At 50.7% G+C, this 24,979-nt stretch overlaps 1 protein-coding gene across 8 annotated transcripts in view; it reads left to right on the forward strand.

Moving 5' to 3' along the window:
* DGKD (diacylglycerol kinase delta) overlaps window positions 1-24,979 on the forward strand; it is a 110,750-nt gene that overhangs the window by 60,375 nt on the left and 25,396 nt on the right. For 7 of the 8 annotated variants that reach the window (XM_086719965.1, XM_086719966.1, XM_086719968.1 and 4 more), the window contains 13 exons: window positions 10,976-11,080; window positions 11,380-11,512; window positions 12,308-12,414; window positions 12,741-12,866; window positions 13,014-13,116; window positions 13,738-13,900; window positions 16,532-16,640; window positions 20,134-20,273; window positions 21,696-21,780; window positions 22,922-23,016; window positions 23,122-23,221; window positions 23,298-23,571; window positions 24,775-24,921. In XM_086719965.1, the coding sequence (XP_086576091.1) occupies window positions 10,976-11,080; window positions 11,380-11,512; window positions 12,308-12,414; window positions 12,741-12,866; window positions 13,014-13,116; window positions 13,738-13,900; window positions 16,532-16,640; window positions 20,134-20,273; window positions 21,696-21,780; window positions 22,922-23,016; window positions 23,122-23,221; window positions 23,298-23,571; window positions 24,775-24,921 (1,687 nt within the window). Of the gene's footprint in view, window positions 1-2,149; window positions 2,173-10,975; window positions 11,081-11,379; window positions 11,513-12,307; window positions 12,415-12,740; window positions 12,867-13,013; window positions 13,117-13,737; window positions 13,901-16,531; window positions 16,641-20,133; window positions 20,274-21,695; window positions 21,781-22,921; window positions 23,017-23,121; window positions 23,222-23,297; window positions 23,572-24,774; window positions 24,922-24,979 lie in introns of those variants that run through there. The other variant, XM_086719972.1, reaches the window with a different exon arrangement.

A 24,979-nucleotide genomic window follows, 5' to 3' on the forward strand; every position in this document is an offset into this window, starting at 1 on the left:
TTGTCTTGCGGGGTTTCTGGTTGCTCCCCAAGCGCACCTGCAGTTGGGGTGGGGGCGCTGGGGTCGCCCCGTCCAGGAAGTGCGGTGCTGTGTGTGGTTCTGACATCCTCCTTCCGTGGCTGCAACGAGACACAGCTTCATTGATTTTTCAAGCACTGTCGTGTGTCGAAATGAGTCCTGCCATTTCCGGTGCTCTCTTTTGTGGAGGCTTGAGTTCCAGGCCACGTGTCACAGCCGGATAACCGTGAGCTCTGTGACCTTCACATGTGCTTCCCTGCACTCAGGTATACGGAGAGGACCTGCTTTGGATTTCTTAGAGAATGTGCACTGAAGGTGTGTCCACATATTTCCTTGGCAAGTCAGATGTTTCATGAGTTTGCACTACCTACAAATGACTTTAACAAGATAAGATTACACTTTTAATTTATGCCGAGTGAGACCACAGATGCACTTGTCCTTAAAGAAATGCAACATTGTTCTGGAGTTACTCCCTGTTTTCCCAATTTAAACATATTAGCTATTAGAAAATGTTGACTGCGGTTATTTTTAATTAAGCCTTTTATTTTGAGACCATTGTAGATTCACATGGAATTGAAAGAATACAGGGATCCTTTGTGTTCTCTACCCAGTTCCCCAGCGGTAACGTCTTGTGAAACTATAGTACAACATCACAAGCAGGATGTTGACATAGATACCGTCAAGAATGTTTCCATGTCCACAGGGATCCATCTGGTGCCCTTTGATAGCCACACCCACCCTCTTCTTTAACCTGGGGCAACCCCTGTCTGTTCTTCGTTTCTGCAATTTTGTTTTCTCAAAAATGATCTATACATGGGAGAATACGGTATGTAACCTTTTGGGATTGGCTTTTTTCCCACTCAGCATAACTCCCTGGAGTTCCCCCAGGTTGTTGTGTATTTGATAGTTGTTCCTTTTTATTACTGAGTAGTATTCCATGGAAAGGGTGTGTTGTGGTGTGTTTAATCATTTGCCACTAAAAGGCATCTGGGTTGTTTCCAGTTTTTGGTGATTGCAAATAAAGCTGCTGTGGACATTCATGGACACGTTTTTTGTGTTGAACACAAGTCTTCATTTTTTGGGGATAAATGCCCAGGAATGGAATTGCTGGGTCGTATGGTAGCTGCACGTTTGGTTTTTTAAGAAATTGCTACAATGTTTTGCAGAGTGGCTGTACAATTTTACATGCCCACCAACAGTGTGAGCTGATTTCCCTACATCCTCTCTGGCATTTGGTGTTGTCACTTTCTTATTTTAAGCCATTTAGTGGGTATTTAGTAATAGTGCATTGTGATCTTAATCAGCATTTCCTTCATGGCTAATGAGGTGGGATACCTTTCTTTGTGCTTATTTGCTTCTGCATATCTCCTGACGGCCCGGGGTGTGGCCTGCAGGGATGGACATTTCTACTTGGCCTTCTCTGGACACTACCTGGTGGGGTGCTGGAGTGCCTCGCTTTTGCCCAGTGCTGTGGGGGTGGGGGCCACAGTGTTTTCTGTGGTGCTTGACTGGAGTAACGTGGTCATTGGCAACTCTACTGCTATTGATTTCTGTCCTGTTTGCCCGTTCCTGGTCCCACACCTAGGGAGAAGCAGGCTTTTGATAGGCTTTTTAACTCTTCCTGGCTCATTGCTCTTTCTGGTTGCTGGCTTTCTCAGTCCCGCTCTAGGATGTCTGGGGTCAGCAGAGAACCCACAGAGCTGCACCATGTGTCATTCTGAGGCCCTGGGCCCCTGTCTGCCTGCTTCTCTCCACCTTTCAGAGTCTTTTCGTATTTTTTTAAATATCTAATGTCCAGGGTTTTAGTGGTACTTAGCCAGAGGAGTGGGAAGAAGTATGTCTAAGGTTCTTCCTGGAAGCAGAAGTCTGCTTGTTACTTTTCTTATTTTTTGGACCCGCAGATTTGACAAAGCGTGTCTGAGCGGCCCTCAGTCCAGGCTGCATGTCTGCCCCGCCTGCACGTCGTGGCCTTTGGACCATCTCAGGCCCAGGGCCTGGTGTTCATCAGTGTTCAGGTGGTTTGGTTTGGCCCGTGGTTCCAGCACGACAGAGTCTGCAGGCTCTTGATCTTTTTGTCACTTAAGGTCACTTTTATGAACGAGAGGCACATCCAGATAAATCTGTGATTAGAAATTGCTGGACAGAACATGGCTGGTGAGTCAGGGACTGCCCTTGTCATCATCTTCCAGATCTCCTTTCTCCACCCTCTCATTTCAAGCTCTTAGGGAACCTGGTCAAAGAGGGGTGGGCGGGGCAGTGGGCAGATGACTCAGTGAGATGTCCCTGTCGTCCTTGCACTGGTGGCCCAGTCCGGTGCCCCTGCCAAAAAGGAAATGCACTGTGCCAGACCCTGCTTGTTCTGAGAGCCCGGGAAGACTGTTGGTGAGTGCCAGCTCCTCCCCCACCCCAGGCCCTCCGTGCTGGCTTTATTCTATTGCAGTCTTGCCGGGAATCCAGGAGGGACACTGCCCTTGGGTAGAGGTCAGGAGCCAGTCTGCCTGGCGTCCGGGCCCCTGCTTCCTTAGCCGTGGGTCTCGGGGCTTCAGTCTCCTCTCTGGACACCTGCTTTATCAGGCTGTGGAGAAGACAAAGTGTGCAAACACCTGTAAATCCGCAGCAGGTTTCCCGAGACTACCAAGTGCCCGGCGTTGGAGCCTGCCACTGGCATGGGACACCCTCTTTGTTGTCCCTGTCATAAGAGCTAGTGTGTGTGTACTTCAGGAGTACTTAAGCTTTCTTCATTTGAGCATTACTTCTTTGTTCTCTGGCATGCCACCCTTTTCACCTGTATTTCTCAAAGACCATTTGCCCACAGTTTAGGAACCTTGGCTAACTCTCCCCCAGACACCGGGAGATGGTTTTGTCAGGCGGGGGCGTCTCAGACTTGTTTGGAGTAGCTAGGTGTTTCCGCATACCTCCTGGAAGACCATTTGTATGAAAGGATGGAAGCAAAAGTTCTCGTTTCAAGTAAAACTTCTAAGGCTCTATTTTAGAGTCTTTAGCATATATTAAGGCTTTATTTTGTTTTTCATCATGGTAAGTCCACTCTTTTATCCCCAACGCCTATTTCCCCCATCCTTCTAGCCCCCCTCCCCTCTGGCAACCATCAGTTTATTCTGTATAGTTGGGAGAGAAGAGTCTTGTGTCTCTTTTTTCCTTTGCTCACTTGTTTTGTTTCTTTAATTCCACGTATTCCACCAAATCATATGGTATTTGCCTTTCTCTGACTGGCTTATTTTGCTTAGCATAACGTACTCTGCTTCCATCCCTGTTCTTGCCAACGGCAGGGTTAAGATTTTATTCTTTCCTGTGGCTGAGTCATATTCCATTGTATGTAAATACCACAGCTTCTTTATCCATTTCTATGTCAATGGAAACAGGCTGCTTCCATACCTTTGCTATTGTAAATAAGGCTGCAGTAATCATGGGGTGCACGTATCCCTTCGAATTCGTGTTTTCTTATTCTTCCTTCGGGTAAATACCCAGTAGTGTGATTATTGCATCTTAGGGTAATTCTGTTTTTAACTTTTTGAGGAACTTCCATACTCTTTTCCACAATGGCTGCACCAGTTTGCGTGCCCACCATCATTGCAGGAGGGTTCCTTTTTCTCCACACCTTCGCCAACGTCTGTTGTTTCTTATAATTTTGATTTTAGCTATTCTGACAGATGTGAGGTGGTATCTCATTGTGATTTTGATTTGCATTTCCCTGACGATGAGTGATGTTGAGCATCTTTTCATGTTTCCAGATCTGTTGTCCATCCGGATGTCTTCTTTGGAGAAATGACTGCTGTCTTCTGACCATTTAAAAATTTTTTTTTTCCTAACGTTTATTCATTTTTGAGACAGAGAGAGACAGAGCATGAACGGGGGAGGGGCAGAGAGAGAGGGAGACAGAGAATTGGAAACAGGCTCCAGGCTCTGAGCCATCAGCCCAGAGCCCGACGCGGGGCTCGAACTCCCGGACCGCGAGATCGTGACCTGGCTGAAGTCGGACGCTTAACCGACTGAGCCACCCAGGCGCCCCTCTTCTGACCATTTTTAATTGGATTGCTTGGGGCTGCGTTTGGTGTTGTATCAGTTCCTTATATATTTTGGATATTAACCCTTTATTGAATATGTCATTTGCAAATATCTTTTCCCATTCTGTAGGTTGATTGTCTTTAGTTTTATTGATTGTTTCCTTTACTGTGCAGAAGCTTTTTATGTTGCTGTAGCTCTAATAGTTTATTTTTGCTTTTGTTTCCCTTGCCTCAGGAGGCAAATCAAGAAAAATGTTGCTCTGGCCGATGTCAGAGAAATTACTGCCTGTGCTCTCTTCGAGGATTTTTATGGATCTAATCCATTTTGAGTTTGTTTTTGTAGATGGTGAAAGGAAGTGGTCCACTTCCATTCTTTTGCATGTAGCTGCCCAGTTTTCCCATCTTTTGTTGAAGAGACTTTTCCCCATTGGATATTCATTCCTTCTTTGTCGAAGATTAATTGACCACATCACTGGATTTATTTCTGTGTTTTCTGTTCTTTTCTATTGATCTATGAGTCTGTTTTTGTGCCAGTACCATACCGTTTTGATCATGGCAGCTTTATAATATGACTTGAAGTCTGGAATTGTGGTCTCTCCAGTTCTCTTTTTCTTTGTCAAGATTGCTTTGACTGTTTCAGGTCTTTCATGGTTCTATTCAGATTTTAGCATTAATTTGTTCTAGTTCTGTGAAAAATGCTGTTGGTATTTTGATAGGGATTGCATTAAATGTGTAGATTGCTTTGGGTAGTATAGATGTTTTAACAATATTCTTCTAACCCATAAGCGTGGAATGTCTTTCCATTTCTTTGTTGCATCTTGAATTTCTTTCATCATTGTTTTATAGTTTTCAGAGTACAGGTCTTTCAGCTCTTTGGTTAAGTTTATTCCTGGATAGGTTACTGTTTTTGATGCAATTGTAAATGGGATTATTTTCTTAGTATCACTCTCTGTTGCTTCATTATTAGTGTATAGAAATGCTACGGATTTCTGTATATTGATTTTGTATTCTGTGACTACTGAATTCATTTATCAGTTCTGGTAGTTTTTTTTTGTAGAGTCTAGGGTTTTCTGTATATAGTATCATGTCATCTGCAAATAGAGTTTTACTTCCCTACTACTTTGGATGCCTTTTATTTCTTTTTGTTGTCTGATTGCTGTGGCTAGGACTTCCAGTACTGTGTTGGATAAAAGTGGTGAGAGTGGATGTCCTTATCTTGTTCCTGATAAGGGGGAAAGCTGTCTGATTTTTTTCACCAATTGAGTATGGTGTTGGCTGTGGGTTTTTCATATATGGACTTTACTGTGTTGGGGTATGTTCCCTCAAGACCTGCTTTGCAGAGGGTTTTTTTTTAATCATGAATGGATGTTGTGCTTTGTCAAATGCTTTTTCTACATCTATTGAAATGATTATATGGTTTTAAGAAAATGTTTATTTATTTGGAAAGAGAGAGAGAGAGGATACGAATGAATATCCCAAGCAGGCTCTGCACAGAGTCTGAACGTGGGGCTCGAGCTCATGAACCGTGAGATCGTGACCTGAGCCGAGATCAAGAGTCAGATGCTTAACTGACTGAACCACCTAGGCGCCCCTGTTTTTTAATTTTTTTTTAACTTTATATATGCATAATGAAATTATATGAATATTTATGTTCTTCTGTGCCTGGCTTCTTTCTTTCAGCATGTAAAGTACATTGTATTATTGGATTAGCAGCAGATGGTTCCTTGTTGTTGTTCTGTCATCGTCCCCTATATTAATACATTACAGTGCATTTACACACTCTACCAGTGCTGGGTGTTTGGGTTGTGTCCATTGTAGGCCTGTTAACAGTAGTGATGGTATACATGTTTTTGTGCCTTGAGGAGGAGGATACGTGTTTGTGTTTCCGATGGGCGCTTGGGTGGAATTGCCGAGCCATGGGGTGTACGAGAGTTCAACTCTACTGTTTTAGAGAGCAGCTGTGCCCGACTGCCTCCCGCTGGTGCCGAGCAAGTGTTCAGTTGCTCCGCATGCTCACCAACACTCACTTGTGTCCATCTTTTCAGCCCAGCCACTGGGAAAGGTGTTCCGTGCTGGGGTTTTAATGCCCGCTTCCCAGACGAGACAAAGTTGAATGCATTTTCGTGTTCCTTGTTGGTCATTTGTGAAATAAGCGTTCAAGGCTTTTGTCCATTTTTCTGTTAGTTGGTCTATTTTCTTATTGATTTTTAAATTCTTTCACCTTTAGGAGACTTTCGCTGAGTGACTAAGGACTCACACCTGTTTATTGCTTTCCTAGCCTGTCTCCGAGGAGTAGGAGAGACATGCTTCCACTCTTTCCTCTGTGACCTGTGTTCTCTTTCAGCCTCCCTCATCCTTCCAGCGTCAAGGTCTGCGTGTGCTTTCACTCTCCAGCTCGTGGGTTTGCGTGTTGTGGTCTGTCACCTTGCTCTGCGGTATTAACTCTGCCCTGTCCCTTGGTACCAAGCCTGCTCATTCCAGTCATGGGTCCTGGCTCACCGAATCTCTGTGGTGTCACTGATTGGTCCTATCAAGTTCATGTATGACCCTGCTTTTAATTCGCATTTATCATTTCAGTTGATTGAGTTACGTGAGCCATTTCTTCGCTTGAAAAACACAGAGCCTTTTTGGTCTGTAAAGTCTTATCCTTGGGGACGGTTTTACCTTTTTTTGCACCGTTGCTTGATTTTTAAGAGGGGTGGTCTTGGCTACAGTCCAACAGAAGGACAGTTTTAATATTTGTAGGAGCGTTTCTTCCCGCCTTCTTCCTGCCCTGCTGAGCTGGATGAGCAGCCGGGAGAGGTCTCATCCAGCACCTGCTTCTCTCCTGGGGCCTGTCCTGCCCACTCTATCTCCAAAGTCAAGGGATTGAATAAGAAGCCCCATCCAAGACAGCTCTCATTAACAGTCACTCGTTTTCCTTTCGACTGAAGAGGCCCTCCACCCTCACCTCTCTCGTGCATTGGTCCCAGGCTGCTGTTCAGGGAACAAAGAGGGACTGGCGGGAGCCTTTGCCGGGGCGTGTGATACTGCTAGCCGGTGTTCGGGAAGCTTCCCCCGTGGCCGGAAGGCCGTTGAAGACCTTGCCAGGGGACCAGGGTGGGGAGGAGCCTTGTGAGGAGATTGACCAGTCTTGCGGGTGGCTAAGAAATAGGGACTCTGTCTCGAAGGTGACACAATGTGCTGGGAGAGGAGCAGGAGAAGCAGAGAATCTTCTGTGACAAATCTCATGATCTGGGACGCGGACTGTTGGCACTTGAATGGTGTCAACTTGAATGGAGGGAGGTGTCACGTGGTCCTATCAAACAGATAATGCCCCAAGGTCAGGCCCTAGAGTCTGAAGCAATGCCGAGAGTGAGTGGCAGGTGCGTGCACGTGAGAACACGCTTCCACGCTCGGATGACCCTGGGGCGTGACACCGTCATTACGGCCCCAGTGTCCAGAGGGGCATGTGGAGGCCTGGCGAGGGGAGTCAGCTGCTTCAGTTACCCAGCTCGTCAGGGCTTCAGACCTGAAGGTGCGTCTTAAAAGCTGTGTGTTGGGCCCTGTGCGAGTCCTGTGCATGCTGGTTCCATTCGATCCCATAACAACCCAGGCCAGGTAACTTTATCATCCCCCTTTTCCAGAATAGAAATGAAGACAGTCTGCCCATTTTTCCTGGCTGCTCAGTGGCTGGGTGGGGTTCAGATCTGAGTCTGTCTGAGGCTTCTTCAAACATGCACAAGTAGGAGTTTTTTTAAAAAGGCTGAAACCAGGTTCTTGGATATTCATCCATCAGTGTTTACTCCCTGTAAACAGTCACACGGATTGAGGAAGTGAGGTCATCTGTCTTTTGTTTCATTAACTTAAACACAACAGTTTTGTCTGTAACTTGCTGTCCAGTGGTGCCTAGTACTCACAAAGCTATTCCACGAAACCTCTCTCCTTTGGCACGTGGAAGATGGTTGACCCAAAGATTCGATGACATAGCTGAATTCTGGAATAATGTGGGTACTTCATCTTGTAAAGATTGTCACCGGACTAGCAGAAACAAAACCTGAAATAGAACGGACCTAAAAAATGTCATTGTTCTCTTCTGTAGCTGTCATGTTGCATAACTCTGCATAGAATCCCTGAGTTATAAAAAATATATTCTCTTCTCTAACTATGTTTATTACACCGATAAAAATGCTTAAATATTAAAACCCACCCAAGAATGAATGAAAAGAAATGTTTGCTGAGATTTTATAGACGGTTACTGATGAAAATTCCATAAGCACTGACCCCAGGCCATTGGCAGTTGCCAGCACTCCCATGGCCTTCTGTGCAAAGCACCCACCAGCCCCATTCACACTACCGCTTTGTCTTCAGGGCCCGTGTCAGTGTCTGAAATTGTTTTCTTGTTTCTCTGCCTTTCCCCAGTATAAGTTCTCTGTGAGTGGGAACCTTGCCTGTATAGTCTTAGAATCTCAGGTGTGGAGCAGACACTCATCATGCCCTTGCCCAGCAGATGCTGGGATGTGGGCTCTTCGTGGCACTGTCCAGGTGTAAAGGAGTGTGGCTGTCACCCTCACCCCCACCCTCAGGAGGGCACTCAGCTTCTCTGGTTCTGTTTTCTCTGTCCTCCAGTCTCCCCTCCCCCTCTCCTAGCTTCCCTTCTTTCTACACCCAGTTTGGCCCCTGTGTGTAGTTATCCCTGTCACCTTGGTGACGTGAGAGAATGAACCATGCATTTGTGACCCAGCTCTAATTAGCCCCTTCTGTGATTAAGCTTTATAGGTGGTTATAGAAATCACCAAAGAGATAATCTATAAAACACCATTTCTAAGTTTTCTGAGCCAGAAACATGATCATCTAATAATATAAATTAAAGCTAGAAGATGGGCAGAGATCCAGAAGTTAACATGTTTTATTGGTGCAGCCTTGGGGAAGCAGGCATTTTCCTAACACTGCTGGTGGGAATGCAGACAGCACAAGCCCTGGGGAGGGATTTCAGCTGCAAAATTACAAATGCGCTTATTCTTTGTCAGGGCAGTTCTGCTTCTAGGAACTTCTCCCCCACATACACTGGGAAGCACATGAGGTCTGTGCAAAGGCCATTCATTGCGGCACTGTTTGAGATAGGAAAGGATTTTCAACAACAGAAGATTTCTATTAATGGAGGGGCGCCTGGGTGGCTCAGTTGGTTAAGTGTCCAACTTTGGCTCAGGTCGTGATCTCATGGCTTGTGAGTTCGAGCCCAGAGTCAGGCTCTGTGCTGACAGCTCGGAGCCTGGAGCCTGCTGCTTCCGATTCTGTGTTTCCTTTCTCTCTCTGCCCCTCCCCTATTCACCCTCTGTCTCTCTCAAAAAATAAAATAAACATTAAAAAAAAAAAAGATTTCTATTAATAGAGACCTGGTTGAATGGACTCTCGTGCTCCTGTCCAGCAAAGCTCCGTGCAGCCCTAAGAAAGAGTAAAGAGATGCTCCATGTTGCTAAGAAGAGGTGGGCAAGATAGATAATTAGGTGAAAAAGCAGAGATGGAGAAAAGTGTGTATGATATACTCCTGTTTTAGAAGGGGAATATGAATATATGTATGTGTTTGCACGTATCTTTTTTTTTTTTTTTAATTTTTTTTTTTTTTTAAAGGTACCTATTCTTTTTTTTTTTTATTAAATTTTTTTTTCAACGTTTTTTTATTTATTTTTGGGACAGAGAGAGACAGAGCATGAACGGGGGAGGGGCAGAGAGAGAGGGAGACACAGAATCGGAAACAGGCTCCAGGCTCTGAGCCATCAGCCCAGAGCCCGATGCGGGGCTCGAACTCACGGACCGCGAGATCGTGACCTGGCTGAAGTCGGACGCTTAACCGACTGCGCCACCCAGGCGCCCCTGCACGTATCTTAAAAATGGAGGGATAAACCATACTCTTACTTACTTTTATAAAGCTGCACATGGGGAAGGGAGGGACCCAGGGTGGAGGGGACAGAAGGAAAAGCTGGACTTCTGACTATACCTTGTTCTGTGGATTTGACTTTAGAACCATGCAGATATTTTACATCACTGTAAAACGGAAGTACATAAAAGGTTATTTTTCTAAAATTTTGGTATTCACTATCAAATTTTTTCCCCAAAATATATATCCTATTGAGTTTCTATCATTGCTTGAGGAGAACTCTTTTCTCCCATACTTTTGCCAACACTGGATTACCATCTTTCAGAACTTTGCCAGTCTGTTGGCAGACTGTTGGCTGTTTTCATTCGTGTTCCCCAATGACTAGAGCAGTTAAGCATCTTTTATTTGTTAGCCCTTTTGTACTTCTTCTCTGAAATGCAAGTTTATAACCTCTTTTTGTAAGAAAGACTTTTCTATTGGTTTGTAAAAACTCTTTATATGTTGTAGATACAGTTTACATTTGTTGATTATCACCAGGTTCCTGACCTCATTTCCAGTTAAATTGTTGAGGCCCTTCAGTGTAGTAACTGGTTGTTTTTTCTCTTGTCACATATCACACGGTTTTGTACAAGGACATCATGTATGGTGCATTTGAAGTACACCATTCCTAGAGTAACTTGGACCAATTTCCCCAAACTGGTCATGTGCTGGACCTTAGTTTGTGAGCTCTTTGGAGTGATGGCAACTGTGTTTTCTTTTTTCTTTTTAAACGCTTCTTGTGGCTTATTACCATGTCTGAGTAGCAGGTGGTTGGTGAATGCCCACTTACTTGATTTTTGGTGAATGTATACATTGAATTTGATTGTCTTTTTGGTTTGAGATTTTTCTTGATTTTTAATGACCCACGATAATCATTTTTATGTTGTGTTCAACTGAGAATCTGAACAAATCGGTCATTTTTCATAAAAATGTACACACACACACACACATAACAGAAGGAGATGTGGAGAAGTTTTGCAGCGGTTAGCATTTGTCCTTTGCTCTCGCTGTACCGCCTGGTTCTTGTTTCGTCCCACAGGTCATCACTCCATGTAGGAAGCTCATCTTATGTGCTGACCACAGGAAAGAGATGGAAGACTGGATTGCAGCGCTGAAGACCGTCCAGAACAGGGAGCACTTTGAGGTTCAGAAAGACAAATGTCCCTCCTTGGGGCCCGCCCCTGAATACTCTGCCGTCCCAGTATTTCCACGTGTGGACCGAGCAGCCTGGAACTCACTTTCTCGTGTGTTCCTTGTAAAATTTAGGCTTGCTGCTCGACCTTTTGGCTGAGCCTGCCCTCCTCCCCTCCCCTCCCCTCCCCTCCCCTCCCCTCCCCTCCCCTCCCCTCCCCTCCCCTCCCCTCCCCTGGATACTTCATTGAGTCCCATTCAAGAGTGTCAGAGGGACAGCTTACCTTTGCCATCTTTATTTTGTTCTTGCAGCCTTCCCAGTACAGCATGGACCATTTCTCAGGGATGCACAACTGGTACGCGTGTTCCCATGCGCGGCCGACCTACTGCAACGTGTGTCGCGAGGCTCTGTCTGGGGTCACGTCGCACGGACTGTCCTGTGAAGGTGCGAATGGCGTGGGGTGCCGTGGGAAGCGTGGCCTGATGTTTGCCTTTATGAAGCCTTAGAAACCTTAGCATGGTCACCACAAATCAGTCCATGTAAAGTGATTTCTGGGACTCTGTGCTTACTTATTGTACCTACTGAGGAGTTTGATAAATGATCTTGGGTAGTAACAGACAAAGTGGAAAGAAGGGAAGTGGTAAGGAGACACGAAGGAGAAACATTTAAAGGGACAGAGGGAAAAGAGGTTAAAAGTCTCTGTCGGCCCTGAGGTGGTTATACCCGCCGTGGGTAAACCAGGTTGTGGATAAACGGTGAAACCTGGTCTTCCGGATGCGGAGGGCGGGTTACAACGGTCGTGCAGGAGCAGGGGGCAGGAGCAGGGGTGGTCGAGCTCTGGTCCACGGACCAGTTCCCACCTGCCGCCTGTTCTGGTACCACCTGTGGGGTTAAGAATGGTTTGTACATGTTAAGTGGAAAAAATCAAAAGATGACAGTTTTGTGACATAGGGATCTTGTCACATTTAAATTTCGGTGTCTGTACATGGGGCATGGCCCGCGGTGGCCCTCGTGCTGCCGGGCGGGGTTGAGGAGTTGGGGAGTTGGGTCAGAGCCTTTCCTGGATGCCGGTCTCACTGTGATCAGACTGTGCACGCCCCGGCTGTTCAGTTTACAGCATGGGGAGCGCGCTCTGTGTTCGGTCCCAACAGTCCTGGAGGAGCAGGGCAGCCGCCTCCTCCAGCATGGGAAGCACCGTCTCGAATGGGGCTTGAAGGTCCCGTGTCTGTTCTCTCACAGTGTGCAAATTTAAGGCCCACAAACGGTGTGCTGTGCGTGCAACCAACAACTGCAAGTGGACCACGCTGGCCTCCATCGGGAAGGACATCCTTGAGGATGAGGACGGGGTACGCATGGGGGCCCTGTGCCGGGCTGCCGACCCTGCACAGACCTCCCCGCCTTGTGCTGGCGCCGGCCAAAGGGAGCCCCGTCCCCAGGCCCGCGCTCGTTCCTCTGGCTCGCAGGCTTTCGTGCGTGTTTGGGGCCCGGCATGGTCCAGCGCGCCCCTGCTCCTGGCCAGCTCCTGCAGGAGACCCCTGCAGGCCCCGCCCCGCCCCCCCCCCCCCCCCCCGCCCCCGCTTGTGCTGTGGAGGAGGCTGCAGTTGAGTTTATTTGAGGACATTTTTGCCTGAGGGCTTCCTCGTCTGAGCGCCCACGTCTTCGCGGTTCACAGATCGCCATGCCGCACCAGTGGCTGGAAGGGAACCTGCCCGTGAGTGCCAAGTGCACGGTGTGCGACAAGACGTGCGGCAGCGTGCTGCGCCTGCAGGACTGGCGCTGTCTCTGGTGCAAGGCCATGGTGAGTGCGTGCAGGCCCCGTGCCCGATCCCATACACGCCTGGATGGGGTCGGCAGCTCAGCCGGTCCTGGAGTGCCCACTCCCATGGTGGCAGGGACAGTCGCGGGGGATGCGGTGACCCTTGTCATGCGTGGGTTCTTGTTTCAGGTGCACACGTCATGTAAAGAGTCCTTACAGACCAAGTGTCCGCTGGGCCTGTGTAAGGTGTCGGTCATCCCGCCCACAGCGCTCAACAGCATCGATTCTGACGGTGGGTGCCTCACACTCTCCTGGCTCACCTGTTTCCTTGGCCTTCTTTCTCCATGCCCTCTCCCCTCTGCCATGCCAGCATTGGTCACACTGGTGATGTGGGGATGTGGTCGGGAAGAGGTCAGGCCGGGCCGCTATGGGGAGAAGATACGCGCAGAGGTGGTAAACGGGGTCCTGATGGCTGCGGGGCACACGCGGACGGGAGCCGGCGCACTCGTGCTGTCCCATGTGCTGGCTTATCCTGCGGCAGAAGTGGTCAGCGTGCTGTTCCGTACCTGCTCACTGTCCAGATGGGAGATGATGATGTATGCTAGCAGGTGTTGGTAGAAAGGTGGGAAGCTGGGGGAACTAGCTCCTCCAGACGGAGAGCAAGAGGGAAGGACAGTGGTGAGGTGCACGGTCATGTAAACATAAGGTCAAACCGGATGGGACTCCCGTCCTTCTTCGTAGGGAATGGCGATGTGGAGATCTGTTTATTGCTCTCTTGCTGGTGACTGGATGTGGATGTGTAAGTCACAGGTCTCTTTGGGGCGTCTGCTGCTTTTTATATGATTGACTGTGCTCCCGGAGTCTTTGATGGCCCTCTGATTTTTCTCCCCTCCCTTTCCATTCTCATGTCCAGGCTTCTGGAAGGCCACGTGCCCTCCGTCCTGCACGAGCCCGTTGTTGGTCTTTGTCAACTCCAAAAGTGGGGATAACCAGGGTGTGAAGTTCCTCAGAAGATTCAAACAGCTGCTGAACCCTGCCCAAGTGTTTGACCTCATGAACGGAGGACCACACCTTGGGTAGGAAGCTTACAAAATCGATCTTTCTTGGAGTTCAAAACAATTTTGAAGATAATGCATGCTTATGAAAAAAACATTCAAAGATACAGTAAGAAAAATTTAAACAGGAGATGAAAATAGTCTTTGTTGAACCATCCCCTCCCTAGATTCCATCAGCGGAGGCACACACGCTTAACAGCGAGTACAGCTGCGGGTCTTTCCAGCTTTCAAAAGCGTGTTTCACTTGTGCAGACGCACTTTTAAGCTGGGTTACCTACCGTTGCCTCCTGTGTACCGCCTGCTCCTTGCGTGTGTCGGCATGGACATGTTTTTATGTCACTGGTTACAGATCTGCCTCGTTCTTTTTAATGGTGCATAGTACTAAGGAGGATGTTTTCTCCGGTGAGGCCACAGGGAGATCCTTTATTGTGGGAGGGCACCAGAGGTCTGTTACCTTACAGGTGCAGTGACGCATGCAGATATGTGAAGTCCAGTGTATGGGGCGAACTACTGATGCCTTTTATCTGCCAGCTGGAGGTCTGATGGGTGTTCTTCCTACTTGTGCACATTGTACAGTGTGTGGAGAACATTTGCTGCTGTAAATGGTGTCATTTGAATGAACTCTTAGCTTCTGTGCTTGGCGGCATCAGTTCAAGGTAGCGGCTCTAAGAGGCAGCCTTGCCTGGAAGGGGGATTGTCCAGGAAGTTTGTCGGGGAAAGTAGAATGCGTTCTCTGGTGTGCATTTGCCTCTGAGGCTCCTCGGAGTGTGCTACTTTGCAGCCAGATGTTGCTGGAACAGGAGCCTGGGTGCCTGGCGGAGGAGAGGAACGTGCCCACTGGCCCATGGGGTTCTGGCATGTTGCTTTTGCCCCCTGGCAGCAAGTCTCTGTTGGGGAACAGTCACAAAGGGCAGCTTGCTAGCCTGTGCCCCAGAGGCGGTGCTCCGTGGGTTTCTGCGGATAGACCGATGGACTGAGAGACGCGGGAGCATGTTCACTATTGGCTTGATAAAGAGTCATTAAAAAAAAAAAAAAAGTCATTTTGGTTAAAAAGGGGGCAGGCGCAGGATCACAAGCCCTTGTATCCCAGACGGGCCAGCTGTTACCCAGCACGGCCCCAGGGTTGTTGGGTGGGTGCTGGGGGGTGACGAGGGACATGGTGAGCCGTACGGCACAATCAGGGAACGGCCGTGTGCTCGTCTTGGCGAGCCCCCAAACTCCCGCAGGAGTCAGCTGGAGACGAGGTGGCTTCGGAAAACCCCCGCAGAGGTGCAGCGGGGGTTGGTTTAGTAAGTTCCGGTTGCTGGGAAGCAGCCTTGACCTCCTGTTCCTCACCATGAAACTTGGAGATATGGCTTCATTTTTCTGATTCCCAACCTGGGCGTATCAAGTCTTTTCCAGAGAAAGAAGGCCCGAGAGAGGCCAGTGTTCCCAAGGCAACGCCCCCTGCCCATTTAGCTTGAAGGTCAGATGCAGCCTTGTTGCTTCAGAACCTCAGCTCTGTTGTGTATACCCGTTTTGTGCAGTGTCACTCACCCCTGCTTGTTTTCTGGGGGACTTCTGGCTTGGACTCTCTGTCAGACGCAAGGCTGAGTGAGGTGGGGTCCCTGTCTTCACGGTGCACGGCACACATACAGGTAGTCAAGGTCACAAGACCGGGCGATCTGTCCCTGGCCAGGCTGATGGGCACCTTTTTTGAGAACCCAGGAAAGAAGCATATAAATTAAACTGGAGAGTCTCAGTTTCTCTGCTGAGCTGGCATTTGAGGAGAGTTAGTGTTTTAATGGCAGAGAGGGAGGCAGGGTACCTACTAGACATAGGGTGCTGTGTGTGTAGGGGGTGTGGACGTGGTGGGGTGGCTGGTGGAGTGGGGGCAGGTGGCACTGGCTGAGAGGTTTGAACCTTTCCTAGAAGCGAGTGGCAACTTCTAAAGCTAGACACTGGATGAGACTTGTTTTGGGAAGGTCATGCTGGTGGCACGAATTGAAGGTGCCCGAAGGAGACACGAGGTAGGTCGGAGGCTCTTGTAGCGACTATGAGAGAGGCGCTGCACTCCAAGGGACGATGGGGTCTGGGCCTGTAACCGAGGTCGATGGTGCTGCCATTCCCCAAGGAAGGAAGCCTAGGATGAGGAGGTGCCCATGGGACACTGGCTGGTGCATTCTGGTACACAGGTGCCGGTATTGTCCTTCAAGAAAGCCTGGAGGTCATCATTCAGGGTCATCGCTATCTGTGTGGCCCCTGAAAGCCGAAACATGGATAAGGTCTCTCAGGAGGAGGGTGGGGCGTCAGCAGAAGGCTGTGGGGTGTCCTGAAGGGCCATGCACGTCGGGGCGGGGGGGGCGACCAAGATGAACACAGGAGGGAGACGGAGATGAGCTTTGCGGGGAGTGGGACGGGCCTCCTGCCCAGGACGGAGGGGCCCATACAGTCCTGCAGCCTGGGGCTCCTGAGCTATGTGAGTGAGGGGCAGTGGGCGCAGAGGTGTGGGTGGGCGGCCCTGCAGGCTGAGCCTCAGCACATGTGGGCACGGGCTCCAAGAGGCTTATTCACGGCAGGGGTGCAGGTGGGGCCTCTCGGGGCAGGACTGACTGGCCGTCATTTGTCCTTTAGAACGCACCTCATTTCTTTGACTTTCTCTTTTCTCTGCAGCTTACGCTTATTCCAGAAGTTTGACACATTCCGGATTCTGGTTTGTGGTGGGGATGGCAGCGTTGGCTGGGTGCTCTCTGAGATTGACAGCCTCAATCTTCACAAACAGGTGCATGGACGTGGAGGGGCCCAGCCAGGGGAGAGGGATGCTGCGGTGACAGGATGCCCCATGGCCCTCGGCAGGGCACAGCCAAGGGCTCCGAGGGAAGGGCAGGTAGTTTGGTGGCCTCGCAGGGCCCAGGAGCTGTGAAGTGGGGATGGGAACTTCACAGCTAGAAGTACAGGGAACTACCAGAGAGTGTTCCTGTCCCCGGAGGTCCCAGGCAGGAGCAAGTTGGGTGGGGCTGGGGCTGCCATCCGAGGTGCCCCCGCTGGCTTTTGTTGGATGGCGATAGATCTGCTGCCTCGTGCCTCCTGCCAGGGGGGAGGGGGCGGAGGTAGACTTGGGCATCAAGTCGGGACTTAGGATTTTTGTTGTTGTTGTTGTTTTGCTATTAAATTAAAAGTAGATTTTCCTGATTGGAAAAGTGTTCATTGATTTTCCACTCTCTGCTCTGTCATCCTCAACCCGCTCCCCAAAGTTAACCACTGCCACTAACGTCTTGAGAACTGTCTTTGAGACCTCCTGTCGACACACATACACATATGTATGTGTGTACATAGGGTAGAAGGTTGATGTAGTTTTAATGTAAACACACTCCCATTACCCATGCTATTCTGTTACTGTGTTTTGCCTTGTGATCCACGTCTGTAAATAGCCCAGCGATGGTTTTCCATCAGGCAGAGCCATGCGGCTGGGTTAGCTCGCCTACTGGCTCTGGCTCCTCCTCCGTGCCTTAGGCTGCTCCCTACCGGGGCCTCACCCCTTCACGCTCCTGGTGCCACAGAAACCAGCCTTTCTCTTTCAGTGTTGTTCACCTTCTTAGTTTTGCCTAAGTAGACAAGCAAAGATATGTTTTATTTTTATTTCTTTAATACTGTTGAAGTCAATATGTGGATTTAAAAAAAAACTTTTTTTAAATGTTTATTTTTGAGAGAGAGAGAGCGAGCATGTGCACCTTCAAGCAGGGGAAGGGCAGAGAGAGAGGGAGACACAGAATCCCAAGCAGGCTCCAGGCTCTGAGCTGTCAGCACAGAGCCCACCCAATGTGGGGCTCGAACCCACGAACCGTGAGATCATGATCTGAGCTGAAGTCGGATGCTCAACCGATTGAGCCACCCAGATGCCCCCAATACATGGATTTTTAAATGAATCACATGTTCATGTTTTTTGCCTAGTTTCTTTTTTGAAAATTTTTATTTATTTTTGAGAGAGAGAGAGGGAGGGAGGGAGAGAGAGAAAACGAGAGTAGGGGAGGGGCAGAGAGAGGGAGACACAGAATTGGAAGCAGGCTCCAAGCTCTGAGTTATTAACACAGAGCCTGACGCAGGGCTTGAACTCACAAACCTGTGAGATCATGACCTGAGCTGAAGTTAGACACTTAACTGACTGAGCCACCCAGGTGCCCCTTTTGCCTAGTTTCCTATTGGGTATTTGTCTTTTTTAAATATTTATTTTTTTAAAGATGTTTATTTATTTTGAGAGAGAGAGACAGAGTGTGAGCGGGGTAAGGACAGAGAGAGAGGGAGACACAGAATCTGAAGAACGCTCCAGGCTCTGAGCTGTCAACACAGAGCCTGATGCAGGGCTCAAACTCACTGAACGTTAGATCATGACCTGAGCCGAAGTCAGACGCACAATGACTGAGCCACCCAGGTGGCCCTAAAAAATTGATTTCTAAGGATTGTTATATTATAGATAATAAACTCCTTGTTGGTCATATTTTTCCTAGTTTGTCATTTGCTTTCAGCATAATTTTTTCCCAGATCTTCTACCTGACTTGAGCATATTTTTCAGAGACTTAGCTTTCTCTCCTGACTCTGGTTGAACTTTTTGTGGTCTGTATTTAGCCCTGGGCTCAGGATGATGTTGGAAAGTGGACAGTCTGAACCAGGCCTGTGCAGGTGAATTGCTCAACTCAAGCACATACTGCTCCCTAGTGGTGAAATTGGACTAATACACTTGGCCCAATTTTAAGTTTTGTGTCTTCTAGGATTATTTGTAAGTTCATTATCACTAGTCAAGAGGATGGGGGGGGTGGGGTGGGGGGGACCAGTCATTTGTTTTCATCCATTCAGAATGCTGAGTTCAGTGAGCATTCAGCTCCTTCGGCTTCTCTGTGGCACTTGGTCAGTCCTTCACTTTCCTGGCTTCCCTGAGACCCCACTCTCACCCTTGTCTTTTTCCTGGCTGCCCTCCTGCCTTCCTAGATGCCTCGTAGTGCCTCAAGCCTGGCATTTCCAGCACCGAGCCTACCACACAGCCCCACCTACCCCTCATTTCTTTCCTTGGAGTCTGAAAATCTCATCCACCAGGCACTCAGGCCGGAAATCTGACAGTTGCTCTGGGTTCTTCCCTCGCCCTCCCTCATTTCTAGTGAATCACTGGGATCATCTGCTACCCCAGAGTGTCTAGGCCACCCACTGTGTGCTGCTGGGTACACCTCAGCTGACCCCGGGCCTCTGTCCGTCTGCTCCTCCACGGGGACCTCCCCCAGGGGCAGTGCCACTCACCACCACCCCCACCCCCCCTCCAGCATTCCTTGACGCCTCCTTGGCTTGAGGATAAAGTCTAGACTTTAACATGGTTATCAGAGCCCCCTGGGTGTGGCTCCCTCTTCCTTCTCTACTTCCCTGACTTCCTGTCTCCTGACTTGGCAGGCGGGTCACCTCTCCACCTAGAACACCGCTGTGCCTTCACTGCACTGCCCGCTCCTTTTCTCTAAGGCTCCAGTGCCAGGTCCCCTCCTCGTGGCTTGCTGGGCTTCCTTGTTCTCACTCTCGGGCATGCGGGGCCTTCTGTCTGACTTGCTGGCCCTGGCAGGGTGGTCAGGGTGGGTGGCCACAGGCTGTGCTTCGGGAGGACCGATAGCTCTTTCCAGGCTGCGTGGTGGGGCTGGAGGTGGAGATTCTGGGCATCCAGCGTCTGGGGGGCTCCCTGAGACCAAACCGGCCTGATGAGAGTTCCGGGTGGAGGTCGGGCCTGAGCAGTACCCACCATTGCTAGGGGGAGGGTCTGGCGGAAGGCTGTAGGCAGGGCGCTGGCACATGTTCAGGTTTGGCGACCAGACTGTGGGTGCTCTGGCACTTGTTTTTGGTAGAACTTAGAAGCACTGAAGGTGTGTTTAGTGGGGTGAAAGGACACTAGTGATATTTTTGGAAGATGAACTTGGCATTAGTAAGATGTAGTGGATGGAGAGGTGGTGTTGACTCAGAGAATGATTCTCTGTGGGGTTCAGATACTCACAGGGAGGGACAGGACTGTGGCCAGAACAGTGAAAAGGGGAAGGGAGGAGATTTTGGAAATTTGGGAGAGGGTGGGTCAGATGGTTCTGGAATCATCTCTCAGGTTAGAAGATCCCCTGTCTTGTCCAGCGGGCTCTGCCTAGAGCCTGAGCGCCATGCCACTGTAGACGAGACCTCTTGCTGGATTTAACCACCGTTGTAGGTAACCAGAGAAGGAGGGTGTTCAATGCTGTGTCTTCTCCTCTGTGTCTTGTCAGTGTCAGCTGGGAGTGCTGCCCCTCGGCACAGGGAACGACCTGGCTCGTGTGCTAGGCTGGGGCTCAGCCTGTGATGATGACACCCAGCTCCCGCAGATCTTGGAAAAGCTAGAAAGAGCCAGCACCAAGATGCTGGACCGGTGAGTGGAGGGCGTACTTGTGCTGAACAAGGCAGGCCACCTTGACCAGGTGTATGTCTTGTCTTGTCTTGTCTTGTCTTGTCTTGTCTTGTCTTGTCTTGTCTTGTCTTGTCTTGTCTTTTCTTTTCTTTTCTTTTCTTTTCTTTTCTTTTCTTTTCTTTCATTTTTGAGAGAGGGAGAGAGCGCATGCAAAAAGAAAGGACAGAGGTGGGGGTGGGGTGGGGGGCGGACAGAGGATCCGAAGCAGGCTCTATGCTGATAGCAGCGAACTCAGCATGGTGCTTGAACTCACGAAATGTGAGATCATGACCTGAGTGAAAGTCAGATGCTTAACCGACTGAGCCATCCAGTCGGATGCTTGAATATGGGTCCTGTGCAACTGTTTGTAGAAATTGGACCTGAATGAGGAGTGTTGAATCAGTATGTTGTACACCTGAAACTATCATAACAGTGCATGCTAATTATACTTCAGTAAAAGACATAAAAAAGTCAAACAGATCTGAGATGTAAATCCTTGCCCTGTCACAGGGAGTTGCATGAACTTGAGCAGTTTACTCTTCTTGTCAGTAAAAGAAAAATAATCCCAGCTCTTGTTGAGAGATTAGAGTTTGTTCATTTGGTCAGTTCTAATATTTTTTTTTGTTGCTGGAAAGAGAAAAAATTGGGCCTGAGTAGGAATTCTTTTTTTCTAATAGTTTTTAACTTTTCATCAGATTAAGCAGAAGGGAAAAGCCAACAGAACAGATTAGGAACCGAGCGCTTGTGAGTGGTCTGGTCTCGAGAGGCCTTCAGGGCTTTGGAGAAGGCGGCTCTGCCCCCTTCGGACACCTGTCGGCAGAGTCGCCCTTGTCGCATGGCTGAGTGGTCCCACGTTCCTGTGTTGTGTTCCCAGAAGAATCTGAAGTTCTGGGTGACTGTCCTGTGTGGGTTTAAAAATAGCCGGCATCCTTTTTGAGCGAGCTACTTTTAGTTCTGAGTTAGCTGTGGGGAAGCCTGCTAACTACATGCCTGTGGCAAATTGGTTTCACTGAAAACACTTCGAAGTCTCAGGAAGGATCCGGTAGTTGCGATTCACAGCGTGAGTCTGAGCACACGCTCTGGCTGCCCCTGCCACGTCCTCTCTCTTTAGGGAGGTGTGTGTGCCTTCGGTGCCTGTGGAGCGCTCACACCCCGGCGAGCTGGCCGCTGGCCGAGGGGCGTTCACACCCTGCAGAAGGGGAGCCCGTTCCTCACAGAGGCAGATGGTCGTTTGTGGGATCCCTTTCCCCTCCTTCAGGGATGCTGCGGGGCCTTGTTCGTGAAGGTTGTTGTCAGCTAAGGGAAGGGAGGCAGAGTTGAGAGGAAGGGCTTACAGATGAAGTTCCAGCCGTGGGCTCGCCTGGGGGCCGGGCCACCTGCTGAGAGCCGCCTTCATGTGTGCAGGTGGAGCGTCATGGCCTACGAGACCAAGCTGCCCCGGCCGGCCTCCTCTTCCACCGGCACTGAGGACTTCAGCGAGGGCTCTGAGGTATTTGCTGTCGCGCCCTAACCCCCCGCCCCGGCACTATCTCACCGGCCCGCTCGCCGGTTCTCGCCGCCTCCCCCACCCTTTGGTGATGAGCCGCTCCTTAAACGTCCTGCCCTAGGTCAGACCCGCAGGGGGGCAGGGGCAGCCCAGGGGTGCGCTGGACCTGAGTGAATCCTGACTGCCTCGCGGGCTTCGGGGTCGCTTGGAGGCTTCCTGGCGCTACCCCAGGGTTTGGGGGCCCTCATGACAGTCTCCTAGGACTTACTGCTCTTGCACTGGACACTGCCTAGGCTGCGCCCCCACTGCCATTGTCCCCCGCGGGCCCCAGGCGCTCTCTCTAGTCCCACATCCTCTGTGACCACCCTCCCTCCTGCAGCCCATGCAGTTAGGCTATGCTCGTTCAGTGTTCAACTCTTCTCTTCATTTTACGGATTTAACAGTCCCCTCAGGGCCTAGATTTTGCCCAGGCTGGTGCAGCGCGGGGCCCTCGGCTGTGCTCCTCCCCACTGGAAGAGCTGGCTGAGCGGAGAGAACACTCTGCCAAGATTTGTCTCCCCATCGGGAGGGTTAGGGACGTTAGGCTAGGGTCTATGAGCAGAGAACGGTTTGTAGGTTTTGAGAGAGGAAGGATGCGCGTGCAAAGACTAAAATAGTTACCGTCTGGCTCGCCCCGGGCTAGGGCCTGTTTGTCGCACAGTAATCCCGCTTCAGCAGGCAGTGCTCAGTGGCGAAGGGGGTAATTTACACCGAGAGAAGGAGAGGGGCCAGGGCCCCAAGTTCCCAGCCAGAACGAGAAACGTGTTGTCCGCTGTGAATGGAACCTCCGTAAGTGAGGCCTTGCCTGTCCACCTTGCTGCCGTAAGGGGCTGCGATGAAAACCTGCAGTGACCAGCACAGGCTGGTGGTGTGGAATCAGACTAAAAGCAGCACGAGCTGTTTGCAGGCTTTTATTGGCGTGGCCTTTTTTGTTAAGATCTGTCTGTCCACAGCTTGGGCAAGCTTTTGAAATCTTTGAGCCGGCACTGGCGAATCTCAGGTTGGCGTGTGAAGTGGACTGAGGCCCCGGGCTGGCAGGGAGAGTGGGCGAGGAACTCACTGGGAGCATTCAGTCACCGCACCCCCTGTCTGGGGATAATTGCAGGTGCAACAAATCCTCTTCTATGAAGACTCAGTGGCGGCCCACCTTTCTAAAATCCTGACCTCAGACCAGCACTCGGTGGTGATTTCCTCAGCCAAGTGAGTGCCCGGTGGCTTTGGGGGAGCCGGGGGTCCACCTCGCAGGGTGCCTGGTTCCCGGCCAGAACTTTCTCTGAAAGTGTCTTTCCATGTTTCCTCCCACAGAGTGCTCTGCGAGACGGTGAAGGACTTTGTGGCTCGGGTGGGGAAGGCCTACGAGAAGACCACAGAGAGCTCAGAGGAGTCAGAGGTCATGGCCAAGAAGGTCTGTCCCTGGGCTCCTGGGCGGGAGGGTGTAGGACAGAGAAGCACTCCGCCCCATTCCGTTTGTTTCCCGCCAGTGCTCTGTCCTGAAAGAGAAGCTGGACTCTCTCCTCAAGACCCTGGACGATGAGTCCCAGGCCTCGTCCTCCCTGCCCACCCCGCCCCCCACCATCGCAGAGGAGGTGGAAGATGGAGACGGAGCGGGCAGCGGCTGCGGCTCCACTGGGGAGCGCTCGGTGGGGTCGACGTGCCCCTCTCGGCCGCAGATATTCCGTCCACGGGAACAGCTCATGCTCAGAGCCAATAGCCTGAAGAAAGCCATCCGGCAGATCATAGAACACACAGAAAAAGGTAGTAGGTCGCTTAATGATGAAGTAACTTTCTTAGGCAAGCACTGGCACTCTCTTTCCCCCCAAACACGGTGACAGACAACCCACTGTGTAGGACGAAACCAGATGCCCAGGGGTCACTGGCAGTACCTTGTATCCGAGAGCCTGCTGGGGAACATTCTCCCTCTTCACTGCACTCGCTTCTGATGGAAGGACTGGAGGGAGCAGAGAGCGTCCCCAACTGGGGAAGATGCAGACCGGTCCTTGGGTGGGGGTCCGCTCCCTGGAAGGGGCCTGGCCCTGCTGTCATTGCCCCGACCCTGGGCGCAGCTTGGCAGAAACGGGTAGGCGGTGGCCCCAGCGGTTCAGCGACTTTGTGGAGGGGCGGGCCCTGTGGGAGGAGGGCGGGGTCGGGGCCGTGGCTGAGGCTGTCAGCTGAGAGATGGAGAGAGAGGCTGGGAAGTGGAGGGCGGGGGTGGGAGGCCGGCTAGCCGGAGGTGGTGGGAGCAGTGGGGGAGCCGTGGGAGCACCGGCACCGTGGGGGCTGATGTGTGGTGGGCGCCAGGCTGTGGTGCCGATGGTACTCGGGGCCTGGCGGCCAGGCTGCTCACTCTACGACAAGCCCTCGAGTGGTGGCGGGGGGGTGGGGACCGGCTGGGTCAGATTAAAGACTTGCCGGCTGGTCACTCCTTTCCTAGACTTGGTTTCTGAGCTTTGAAGGGAACGCTGCAGGCGCACGGTGACGTGGGCGCTTCCTTGCCTCCAGCTGCACTCGGACTGTCTCCTTCTCCGTCTGTGTATGCTCACGTTACCCTCGGAAATCCCACCCCGTTCCCACTCACTCCATCTTTGTCCTCCAGTGAGAATGACGGGTTGTGACCCCGCACCGGTGTGACCCTCAGGCGGAGGCCCCCTTGTCACGTCCCCTCTGGGCACTGTGTGCCCTCACTCCACTCCCCTTCTCCACGTCTTCCAGCCCTCGGCTCTCCCCCTTCTCCCCAGCCCGTCCGCATGGATGCCCAGGTGCCTGGCACTCATACGGGCACTCGGAGAACAGTGGGGACGGGGTGGCAGTGTCGGGCTGTGAGCCTTCCGCTGAGAGGATATGGAAGAAAGCTCACCGAGTCCAAGAGGAGCCTGTGCACAGCAGGCGCCGTGTCACTAGACGTCGTCGTCTGCGCACTCCGTGGCTGCGTGCTTAGCTGTGGGCGTTCTTTCCTTGCAGCTGTCGATGAGCAGAACGCCCAGACCCAAGAACAGGAGGGGTTCACCTTAGGTCTCTCTGAGTCGGAAGAGAGAAAAGACCCGAAGGATGACAGAATGTGTCCCACGGAGAGCTGTGGGGTTGCCAAGGCCAGGAGCCTCCGCAAAGGTACCGGCCGGTCTTGATCCCAGTGCCGTCATCAATCAGCCCCTTGGGTTTGCAGTAG

Source organism: Puma concolor, chromosome C1 (genome assembly GCF_028749965.1).
Source record: "Puma concolor isolate L17-30 chromosome C1, mPumCon1.1.hap2, whole genome shotgun sequence".
Lineage (NCBI taxonomy): Eukaryota > Metazoa > Chordata > Mammalia > Carnivora > Felidae > Puma > Puma concolor.